The sequence below is a fragment of the Suncus etruscus genome, chromosome 17 (genome assembly GCF_024139225.1).
Source record: "Suncus etruscus isolate mSunEtr1 chromosome 17, mSunEtr1.pri.cur, whole genome shotgun sequence".
NCBI classification, from domain to species: Eukaryota; Metazoa; Chordata; class Mammalia; order Eulipotyphla; family Soricidae; genus Suncus; species Suncus etruscus.
Window position 1 is genome coordinate 39,801,953 of NC_064864.1, and position 12,102 is coordinate 39,814,054.

General features: G+C 38.0%; 1 protein-coding gene and 1 non-coding gene across 2 annotated transcripts in view; both read left to right on the forward strand.

The window, feature by feature from the left end:
• The first annotated feature begins 5,684 nt into the window (after nucleotides 1-5,684).
• Nucleotides 5,685-12,102, forward strand: part of CC2D2B (coiled-coil and C2 domain containing 2B) — a 92,756-nt gene continuing 86,338 nt past the window's right edge. The window contains exons 1-4 of the mRNA XM_049790403.1: nucleotides 5,685-5,801; nucleotides 7,506-7,566; nucleotides 10,086-10,156; nucleotides 11,223-11,288. Coding sequence (XP_049646360.1) covers nucleotides 5,685-5,801; nucleotides 7,506-7,566; nucleotides 10,086-10,156; nucleotides 11,223-11,288 — 315 coding nt within the window. The remainder of the gene's footprint in view (nucleotides 5,802-7,505; nucleotides 7,567-10,085; nucleotides 10,157-11,222; nucleotides 11,289-12,102) is intronic.
• On the forward strand, nucleotides 10,676-10,782 carry LOC125995333 (U6 spliceosomal RNA). The gene has a single exon (XR_007490875.1). It is a non-coding gene; the product is annotated as a U6 spliceosomal RNA (small nuclear RNA).

Consider the following 12,102-nt stretch of genomic DNA (forward strand, 5'->3'; position numbering starts at 1 on the left):
ACCAAAACTTTTCAAATTCTAACAGCTGCTTCTTATTAGAACATGAAAATTGCTCTTAGCTATGATCACTTAACCATGTTTATTTTATTTTTTTTAACTTCTTGTTACAAACTCAGAGCTTCAGTGGCTTACCATAATAAACATTGACTTTCACTTTCAAGGGTCTTTAACTTATCTAATAACTATTTGGGGTGGAAGGTAGGACTAGTTCAGGCCATCTATCTCATATTCTCCTTGTCCATAAATTGAGTCTAATATAAAAAAGAAGTGAAGATTGGGCACAGTGCTTCCATCTATCTCAGCATCTTTTTAATTGAAACATAAAGTCTGAGCATTTTTTTTTTTTTTTTTTTGGTTTTTGGGCCACACCCGTTTGACGCTCAGGGGTTACTCCTGGCTATGTGCTCAGAAATCGCCCCTGGCTTGGGTGGACCATATGGGACGCCGGGGGATCGAACCGAGGTCCTTCCTTGGCTAGCGCTTGCAAGGCAGACACCTTACCTCCAGCGCCACCTACCCGGCCCCAGTCTGAGCATTTTTTATTACTTACTTTCCTTTCAAGACCTTAGTCTGTAAGTTCTTTCCATAACTTTAATCAGAATGCTCTGGCAGCACCCAATATCAGGTAATGTCTAAACTGGCAGAATTACTAAGAGACAACAATTTGTTTTATTTTGTTTTAGGACAATGTAGAGTTAATTACCTACATAGTTATTTGTAACTGAATCTAATAAAGCCAAGTACAACTGGCCCTATTTTGGGAATAATGGAATTTTGGGCAATGAAAACAGGTATGTTTTTTAAGTCTCTAGAAAAGTGGCAGCTCAAACTGAATGTGTGAATAGCATTTCTATACTTATTGCATTTTTCTATCTAAATTACTTTCTAAATTTAAACTGATGGTCTAATTTTCATCACCTGTGTTGATTTTCTGTGTTTAGGAAACATCTCTCCTGTATGTATATTGAATAGCAAAGCTCATTGGAACATGTAGATTTGCCAATGGCATGTGAAATGCTATCACCTAAAAGCATTACTCTAGTTACAAAAAAAATGAATGATGGAAGGGAGAAGCAAAGTTTTAAAAAGTGAGGCAGGGCAACCTTCCCCACCGTCTCCTATTTCTGTGAGAACTGGCAGCCATAGCAACACCCACAAATGCAGTCACCATATTTGTACCAGGCCAGCTCGACAGACTCATTCTGTTCTTGAAAGAGATATATAAACCAAGCCATAAAAAACATGGATACACTGGCCACATAGCTGAAAGCTGGCAAAGTTGGAAGTAGAGAATGGGCCAAGTCCCTGCCCTGCTGAAGTCACATCTGATGTATCTATCGTCACCCATAATCACCACTTTGCCTATGACCCTGTTTCACCACACCTCTATGACTCTCTGCAGAGATACCAATTTGACCAAAGGCCAGGTGTGCCTGTATTTGGGCTGATAACACTAAGACTTTTTTGGAGTGAGTGCAGGCACCTCTCCCCATCATCACCATGTCAGGAGAACTGGCAGCTGTAACCATATATATATATAAGCTATATTAAAAATAGCGACTTAAATTCCTGGACCGCTTAGCCACATTCACAGCCATGAGACAACTTTATTTGTTTAATATTGTTAACCCCATAGGAACACACCAATTTATATACCAATGTATAGATGAAATCACTCAATGTTTAGAAACAAATGAATCTGACAATGACTTAATGACCACATTGGAGATACAATAAATTCATAAATTCACAAATTTGCTTGTTGCTGTATTTCTTCTTTCTCCTCACCTCTTCTTTTTTTTAGATCTCTTTCTATTATCTTTCTAAACATTTTCTCTCACTTTTCTGTAAACAAATTTATTATGATCAAATATGTCAACTATACATGCTCTTTTAACAAATTAAAAAAAGAAGTGAGGCAGGTAATAGTATTTAAGATGATTTAAAGTGAAATCTACTTTTTCTCCTAAACCTGCTCTCTCTCTCCTATATTTCATCACTATTAGTGCTACCGTTCAAGTAAACAAGATCAGGATAAATTTCAGACCTATCCATTCTGCCTTTGCAAATTTCTTATTCAGTATTATAGATAACCTTGTAAAGAATAAAAATCACCATTGGTGGTGTTGTCTCCCATATGTTACCGTCAAATTCATCTTTGTTAAAGAACACTTAATCACATTGCTTCCTAACCAAAACTGTTGATGGTTTATAATTGCCTGAGAAATAAGGTTAAACTTTCCAACAGACATTCAAGCTTCTATGATCCAGGCCTGGGCTCAGTGAACCATATGGAAGCAGGGAATTAGAACCAGGGTTGACCTCATGCAAGACAGGCTCCTTAACCAATTAGGATTTATGTTCCTATGAAGTGGGAAATCCTCAAAATATCTTTTTGGCGGGGGAGGGTAAGGATTTTTTGTTGTACTACAAAAAGTCTTTGGATCATCAAGGAAGTGAATCAGCAAGTGGGTGATCATAGAGCGATACTACCTAGGTTTACTTTTATTACTTTAATCACTATCTCTTAACTGTTTCTAAAGTTTTTGAAAAGATTATAATCTTTACCCTCTATTAAGATGTTTTAATTGACTTCTTTTTGAAAAATCATTGTTGGAGTAGTCGTATAACTTGTGAGTGCTGAAACATTTCATCAGTATATGCTAAGTCAGGGATCTCAAACTCACGGCCCGCAGGCCGTTTGCGGCCCTCCGTACAACATTTTGAGGCCCTGCTTTGTTTTGTTTTGTTTTAGTTGTTTGGGTCACACACACACACACACACACACACACACACACACACACACACACAGTGTTCAAGGCTTACCACTGACTTTGCACTCAAGGATCACCTCGAGTTTGCCTCCTGCGGCCCCTGGGTAAATTGAGTTTGAGACCCCTGCCTAAGTCTTCCTAATTCATTTTATAATAAGAATTTTGCTGGCAGAAAGGTGCTTGCCTATGTTAACATACCTGGGTAATTAAATCATGGTTCTGTAAGTCACTATGAGATGTAAACTCATGTAAATTATGCTAGGGTAATTTTTTTTCACCTCTAGCTTCTGTTTGTTCAATGCAGTTCACTGAATCATTCCATTGATTAAAATAAAGTAAACATCTTTTCCTTTTGTTTCTCTGTTTTTAGATTTACAACATTTCTTGGTCCTTTTTCTTTGTTTTCAGACTTCTAGTCTCGGGGGAGGGGAGAATCAAGAAACACTAGCCATTTCCTTCCATCTATTGTAAAAATGCAAGTTAATGTGCCATAAATCTTAGCACTCTGACAAATGAAAAATACTATGTTATTAGAAAAATGTTCAACAGTACATAATTCTGTTGTGATGTTCTCTAAATTGGGTTTTGTCTCAATCTCAGTTTCCTCCTTTATATTGGTATATGAGCCCCACTCTCCACCATTATCAACCTCTCAGCTTTCAAGCAAAAGTATGTTGGTGTAAAACAAGGTTAAAATAAAAATTGTTAAATATAAATTTCACAGTATGTCTATGTTTTTGTTTTCATTAAATATATGTCTTAGCATATCACTTTTACCATATTTTACCAGATGAATTAAAAAAGTAATCTTTTAAATGTGACTAATAAAATGCTGAATTACTGTGCTGACTTTATAGCAGAAGAAATAACAAATATTTATTTTATAAAATAGCTCTTAAAAGTATTAATTATTTAAATAATGAATTTGGGATCTTTTCAAAATCTCGATTCATAAATAATGAGCATTCATGTCAGATATTTGTGTAAACTAAAGTTTTCATTTCTCTGGGATAAATGCCTAACAGCAACTGCTAGGTTCTATGTTACACCCTATTTTTAGTTTTATAAGGAACTGTCTGTTTTTTGTGGGGTTTTGGGTTTTTTCTTTTCTTTTTTTTTCTTTTTCTTTTTCTTTCTTTCTTTCTTTCTTTCTTTCTTTCTTTCTTTCTTTTTTTCTTTCTTTCTTTCTTTCTTTCTTTCTTTCTTTCTTTCTTTCTTTCTTTCTTTCTTTCTTTCTTTCTTTCTTTCTTTCTTTCTTTCTTTCTCTGACCTAAGAAATTAAAAAAAATTACTCTGACTTGGCAGAGTGTATGGGATGCTGAGGATCAAATCCAGGTCTTCTGCAGGTAAGGCAAATGCCCTACTCACTGTACTATCAATATGGCCCCCAAGGAACTGACAAAATTTTGTAGCAAAATAATACACCAACTTGAAAGAGAACTATACAGATGAAAAGATAACATTTAAGATAATATGTATATGAAAATAACTTTTAGACTCCATTAAAAAAAAACTCTTAGAAACAATAAATCAATACAGGAGAGTAGAAGGCTACAAAATCACTACCCCCAAATAACCAAAGTCATTCTGGAAAAAAAAAGTTGGGATAGGGTACCTCATTTCCCAACTTTATTCTAAGAAGCTTCGGTAATAAAACTGCATTTATTGGCATAAGGATAGACTAAGCAATGGGTTAAAATTGAGAGTCCATTGAAAAACCTGGAATCTTCATGAGCTATAGGCTATGGTAAAGGAGCTAGGTACATGAAATGGACCAAGAAAAGCTTCTTCAACAAATGGTGCCAAGAAAACTGTATAACCACATTCCAAAGAGTGAATCTCACACTATGCATAAATCAATTCAAAGTGTATCAAAGACTGAAATTAGACTTGAGGAAAGTATAGAATGCTCCAGGATCCGTACTTCAAAGGTGTTTCCAGTGAAAGGATTCTTTTGGCAAAGATATCAAAACCAAAAATTAATAGCTCAAATTAAAAAGGTGTGAATGATAAGAGAAACTCAGACTAAACGGGTTTGTATGGCAAAAGAAAGCTGAACTAAAATTAAAAGGCACCTCAGTGAATGGAATATGATATTTGCACACAACGCATCAGACACGGATGTGCCAAGCTATCACAAAGCATAACAAGTAAGAAACCAATAAAACACAGTAAAAGATGAACAGATACTTCCATTGAGAACATACAAAGGACCAATAAGTAAGTGAAAAATGTTTATCATCATTTATCATCAGGAAAATTTAAATCAAAATGTCAGTGAGGTACCATCTCATACCGGTATAAAAAGCATTTTTTAAAAAGGCTAGAAACTGCCAGTGTTGTTGAGGATATGGTTAAAAAGAAACTTCTTTTCATTGCTGGTGGGAATGATTTCTGGTTCAGCACTTTGGGAAAACAGTATGGAGATTTAAAAAAAAAAAAAGATAAGAGCTCCCACATAATTCAGCTATTTTAAGTTGTATAATTTATTCTCCAAACACAGACACAAGAGTTCAAAAACATCTAAAAAAATAATGTATGCACTTATGTTCATGGTATTACTTAGTACAGGATATAATAACAACCCCAATGAAGTTGTGGTATGTCCACAGTGGGATAGTCTAAATCCCCAAAGAAGGAAAAAAGTTCTGCAGTTCACTGCAACTTGGAGCTGGAGTTTCATAATAAGTGAAGTGAGGAGAGTAACAAATACTGATATTAGTCATACAGGTACCATGTCCCCTGCCCACCGCGGTACACACCCTGGTTGCAGTGATCAAAGCTGGTTTCTCCCAGCAGATGCTCTAGGAAGAGGCAGGGCTGCTCGACGCTTTAACACAACAGAACAAGTTTGAAAACACATGCCCCAGGGTGCCTGCTAGAACCTGGCTGCTGTGGGAGGCTTTGCGCATGTGCGGCCTGTGGTCTCAGTGGAAGGCTGGAAGAACCGAGCGTTGTTGGGCGGTTGGTGTCCTCTCAGTCTCACTACTTGGTATTTGGGATACCGTGTCTTTACTGCCCATCAAGGTGAATATCTTACTATCCTAACATCCCAACAGCTCGCCCCCCCATAACCACCCCTGAGAATCTCTATTTTCAGTCTGGTTGAAATTTTGCTCTATGGAAAATGAACCCGCAGAAGTTCTACCTGTCAGCAGCCGGTCCAGATCTGACGTATTTGAGGACGAGTAGTTGGGAACCACTCCGTTTTATAGGCATTTATGAATAAATAGATGCACAGAACAGAGGTTTCTAACTGCCAAGCAAGGAGCAAAAACTTAGACACCTAGCACTGCTTTCTGTATACTCTGAATCAGAAAAGGCTAAATGAACTTGGGCTTGGGCCACATGAAGCTGGGGGTGCTCAGCAAAAGTCATGTGCAAGGCATGGGCCCTTCCCACTATAGGGGAGGCCTTCTTGACTGACACCTTCTTGACTTTACTTCTTAGACTTTCACTATAGATCAAGCCCCAGGTCATAAATGGATAATGGGTAATCCTCCATCTCTGTGCCCTTTTAAAAAGGTTCAATGTCAAGAAGTGTGAATTCACATTATTCTGGAAGAAAAGGTTGGGTTTAATCACTGGAACCAGTTTGGTTTGGTTTGGATTTGGTTCATACAGGAAGGTTTCATGAATCTTTCTTCTGGGGTGACTCTGGGTGTGCCAGGGATCCAATTTGGATTGCTACATGCAAGCCAAGTCCCTTACCTACTGTACTATCTTCTGTTAAAGGTATTGATTCTTTCATAGTTAATAAGTCTCTAAAATTATTTATAAATCAATTAAGTAAAGAATTTAATTTGTTCATTTAGGAGCCATACTCAGTAGTACTGAGAGCTACTCATGGCTGGGGAGGGTGGGGGTGCTTTTCACAGTGCCTATGAGGGAACATGTGGTACCACACTTCAGGCTCCTGCAAATGCAAAGCATGTTCTCAAGTCCTTGTAGGCAGGATTCTTTTTAGACTTCAAATCTCTTTAGTACATTTTGAGCATCGGGTGGACCTCTTGCCTGAGTGTAGGATGAGCATCTCTAAGAAACATTTGAAACAGAACTCATTTATCTCATCTCCAACTGTCTTCCTAACTTTGCAGTGCTTGAATTGATGCTACCTAAACAATTACTGAAATCCAAAACTTAGAAGTCCTTGATTGTTTCTTCGCTGTGACCCACACATCTATTTGCTTACCAAATTCATGGAATTATCTTTTGTATGAATCACTACCCTCCTCCATTTTTGATTTAGATATGCAGCATCTCCCACCAGTACTATTATGATGGCCTCCTAACAATTTTCCTGCCTTCTGGGAATGTCACTTAGTTTAATCAGAATTTACCCTCCCACCACCAGAGTAAAGTGATAAGTCACTGAATATTTTACTTTTGTTTGCATACTTGTAACCCACCTCACCCCCCCCCACTAACCACTCTCCTAGAGAGGCATGAACTCTTGCACTTAGCCAAATTCCTGACCGCTCCCTACACATTTTGATTGAAGTGATCCATAATCTCAAAGCCTATCGCCAGGCATAGCTCCTGAGAATCTTCAGGTATGGCCCCCTAACCAAAAATATTTAAAAGTTAAAAGTAGGGTTTCAAAAAATAGGCAAAGGATACAAGTAGGCATTTCAAAAGGGATGAATATGCACATGTAAAATGATCTTCAATGTCAAAGCAACATATATAAAAATAACCCACCCACCCATCCCATCCCTTTTTTTTTTACAGATGTCAGAAAACACAGAAAACTTTGCAGTAGAAGAAACTGTAAACAGGCACCTCCAAAAAGGTTCTCAATAAGTATAAAACTGTCAGTGACATTTTATTTTCAAAAGATGTAAATGACTAATTCTATCAGGGCTTACTCATGGCTCTGGGCTTAAAGAGCACTCCTGGTAAGGTCAGGAGACCTATTGGATGCAAGGGATTGAACCCAGGTCAGATGTCATCAAGACAAGCACTCTACTCACTGAACTATCTTTTCAGCCCTGGGAACACAAAGTTCTTTTTGGGGGGAGCGGGAATTTGAGCCCACATCCGGTGACATTCAGGGGTTACTCCTGGCTCTTCACTCAGAAATCACTCCTGACAGGCTTAGGGATCATATGGTATACTGGGGATCTAACCTGGGTTTATCCCAGGTTGGCTGCATGGAAACACAAATTTCTTTTTTTTTTGTTGTTTTTGGGCCACACCCTGTGATGCTCAGGGGTTACTTCTGGCTATGCGCTCAGAAGTTGCTCCTGGCTTCTTGGGGGACCATACGGGACGCCGGGGGATCGAACCGCGGTCCGTCCTAGGCTAGCGCAGGCAAGGCAGGCACCTTACCTCCAGCGCCACCGCCCGGCCCCAGGAAACACAAATTTCTTAAGAGATAAATTTCCACAGAAACTAAACTCCTGTTGGGCATTGTAAATAATAAAGTATATTATTAATTTTTGGTTTTGTTCTATGTAAATATGAAGCATCTGCAGGTGCTTGATGCTATGATAGAGCATAAAGATCCAGAAATCTAAAACTCACTTCATGAAAATTCAGATCTTTGGATAAAAACACATTATGATTGAACCCCAGTTTACTTATTCAGAAAATATTTCTTAGGCACCTACCACCATGTGCCATCTACCATTCTAAGTCTGGGGATAGAGTGAATAAATGGAGTATACATAAAATGAAAGTTTTTCACTTATGCCAAGGACACTTTCAGTTTGGAATGAAGATTTTCATGCCTATGTGACTTAGCTTTGCATTGAGCATCTTTTATGCAACCTTGGGGAAATGCAAAGTAAAATAACCAATAGTCCTCCATTTACTAGTCTATGTAGGACTTCCTAAGTCCAGTAGATTATGAAGTGAATGAGCAGAAATAACACCTGGGCTAGAATATACACATGAGCAAACAACTTCTTTATGCTACAAGATGATTTCATTTCCTGGAAAAACTGGAGGTTGGCAGTAATGTATTGAATTTATGAAACTGATATAAGAAGTTAAAAATAAATACTTAGAGTTACCTTCCTGCCTTTCATATACCTTTCACTCCAGTTTAATCAGCTTAGAGTAATCTAGCTTTGTGCATCTTATAGAGCTGCTATCTATACACTATTCTTATGGATATATTTCCTGAGGGAAAATGGTGCCTGCTGGGGGTGTAGCTCAAGAGGTCAAGCACAAGTTTCTTTCTTTCTTTCTTTCTTTCTTTCTTTCTTTCTTTCTTTCTTTCTTTCTTTCTTTCTTTCTTTCTTTCTTTCTTTCTTTCTTTCTTTCTTCCTTCCTTCCTTCCTTCCTTCCTTCCTTCCTTCCTTCCTTTCCTTCCTTCCTTCCTTTCTTTCTTTCTTTCTTCCTTCCTTCCTTTCTTCTTTCTTTTCTTACTTTCTTCTCTCCCCTCCTTTCCATCCTTTCCTCCCTCCCTCAATTCCTTTTTACTATCCTTCTTTTCTTTCTTTCTTTTTCCTTCTTTCCTTCCTTTTTTCTCTCTCTCCTCCTTCCCTCCCTTCCTTCCTTTCTCTCCCTTCTTCCTTCCATCCCGCCCTGCCTTCCTTCCTTTCTTCCTTTCTTTTTTCTTATTCCTTTCTTTTCTTTCTTCCTTCATTTCTTCTTACCTTTTCCTTTCTCTCTCCCTCACCTTCTTTCTTCCATCCCTTTCACTCTTCCTTTTCTCTCCCCTTCTCTTCTTCCCTCCCTCCCTTCTTCTTTCTTGCTTTCTCTTTCTTTCTTCCTTCCCTTTTCTTTCTTTATTCTTCCTTTCTTTCTCTCTCCCCTCCCTTTCTTCCCTCCCTCCCTTCCTCTTTCTTCCTTCCTTCCTTTTCTTCCTTCCTTCCTTTTTTTCTTTCTTTTCTATTGAACTTGGGTCAGTTGTGTGCAAGGCAAATATTCCAATCCCTAAATATTTTTCTTGTTCATTTAATTTTTTATTATTTTTATTTATTATTTTTCTGTATTTTTTACTTTTTCTAATTTTACTTTTTATGTTATTTTATGTTCCTATATTTGTCTTTTATTATCTAATAATGATGAAGACTGGGTATACTAAGACTGAGTTTGGGGGACAGAGTTTTATGGCTCTGAAGAAGTGAAAGTCCCAGAATGAGATTGCACAGCAAGGGAATCTGAGGGTTTCAGAGAGAAAGGTTAAACTTAAACGTAAGATAAGGGGGCAGCTAATAATGGAAGGAGGGCAGTACAGAGTTGAGCTACAATGAAAAAGCCTAAGATGTTCACAGTCTTTATAAAGGATGCAATTTAGCTAATAAGTACTATTGCTGCGGTTAATCTATCATGAACTCTATTATTTTGGCTTCTTTTTAGATTTAGATACAAGAGAAAATATGAAAGAAACATTCAGAGGCAAAGTAAAGGCAAAGCTAAAAAATGCTAAGGTAATGCTAATATTTTCTTTTCTGTTTTCAAATTTACTATTTAAATGTACAAAATATGCTAATATGCTTTTTATTGTCATAAAAGAGCCCAAATCCAATCTTTGTTTCTTTTTTGGGGGGGCACATCGGTGACACTCAGGGGTTACTCCTGGCTACACACTCAGAAATCACTACTGGCTTGGGGGACCATATAGGATGCAGAGGGATAGAACCGTGATCCATCTTAGGTCAGCCACGTGCAAGGCAAATGCCCTACCACTATGCCACTGCTCCTACCTCCAAATCCACTCTTAATATAAAAAACTTGGCAGGCCAGAAAGATAATACAGCAGGTAGGGCATTTGCCTTGCACACAGCGGACTGGGTTCAGGCCCAAGAATTCCATATGGTCCCCTGAGCACTGTCAGGAGTGATTCCTGAGCACCGAACCTAGAAGAAACTCCTCAGCACTATTGGCTATGGTCCAACAACCAAAAAAAAAAGAAGAAATGAAATAAAATATTAAAAACTTTGAGGTTCGTGCTCGCTTCGGCAGCACATATACTAAAATTGGAACGATACAGAGAAGATTAGCATGGCCCCTGCGCACAGATGACACGCAAATTCATGAAGCGTTCCATATTTAAAAAAAAAGAAAACAACTTTGAGGTTCTTGCCCCAAATCCATGTCTCATAATATCCCTGAGGTGTTAAAGCCAAAAAACTTGTTCATAATAACTATATGTGACAACTGGGGAAAACAAACATATTGAAGCAAAATATTTTTAAATGTTAGTTTTTATCTATTTTGTGCTGATTTCTTTTTTTGGGGGGGAGGGTCACACCCGGCAGCACTCAGGGGTTGTTCCTGGCTCTGCGCTCAGAAATCATCCCTGGCAGGCACGAGGAACCATATCGGATGCTAGGATTCGAACCACCGTCCTTCTGGATGCAAGGCAAATGCCCTACCTCCAGACTATCTCTCCAGCCCCGAGTTTTTATCTATTTTGTATAAAATACTTATGGGAATAATTATGTCTATTCTTTAAAGAGTTAAATATTCCATGTCATTTTTATGTTATTTCAGACTAATCTGTGTGAAAAATCTTTAACTCAACTGCTCACTGATAATAAAAGATATCAGTGTCCTAAGGTAACTATTATACTGATATTTATATACATCTTTGTTTTTGCAAGCATGTCTCCTTTTTAGTAATTTATTTACTGATTTGTTTGCTGGTTTGGTTTTTGGTTTTTGGGCCACACCCGGTGGGACCCTATGGGACCCTGGGGGATTGAACTTCTGTCCGTCCTAGGTCAGCCACGTGCAAGGCAAATGGCCTACTGCTGTGCAACCTCTCCCATTATACACTGATTTTTTTTGTTTTTATTTGGGGGGGGGCTCACACCCAGTGCTCAGGGGTTACTCCTGGCTCTATGCTCAGAAATGGCTCCTGGCAGGCTCAGGGGACCATGTGGGATGCTGGGATTTGAACCACCAATCTTCTGCATGCAAGGCAAACACCTTACCTCCATGCTCTCCAGCCCCTTATTTACTGATTTGCTAAGCTTAGACCTTTAGATCATTTTTTCCACCTAGAAATTCCTTGGTGTCAATTTGTAGTCATCCCTATTTCTATTTGACAGCATGAATGTTACCCTAACTTACAAATTTTGTTCTAAAATATAGTGTATAATTACATGATTTAAGCTTGAAATAAAACATTTTGAGAGAACTGTTATTAGAATAAAGATACACAGCTTTAACAAAAAGATTAAAAGTAAAGTGTTGCAATTAAGATAAAAGATTTCTTTCTTTCTAGTGTGACAGATAGTTAAATTGGGCTTTTTGACAAGTTTTGCCCCTTTCATATTTTTATCTCTGACTATAGATGCAAAGCTCCAATGTCTTTGTTTTGCTGATCAAAAGGAAGGGAAACTGGAAGAACCAGAGGTTGATATTTTAC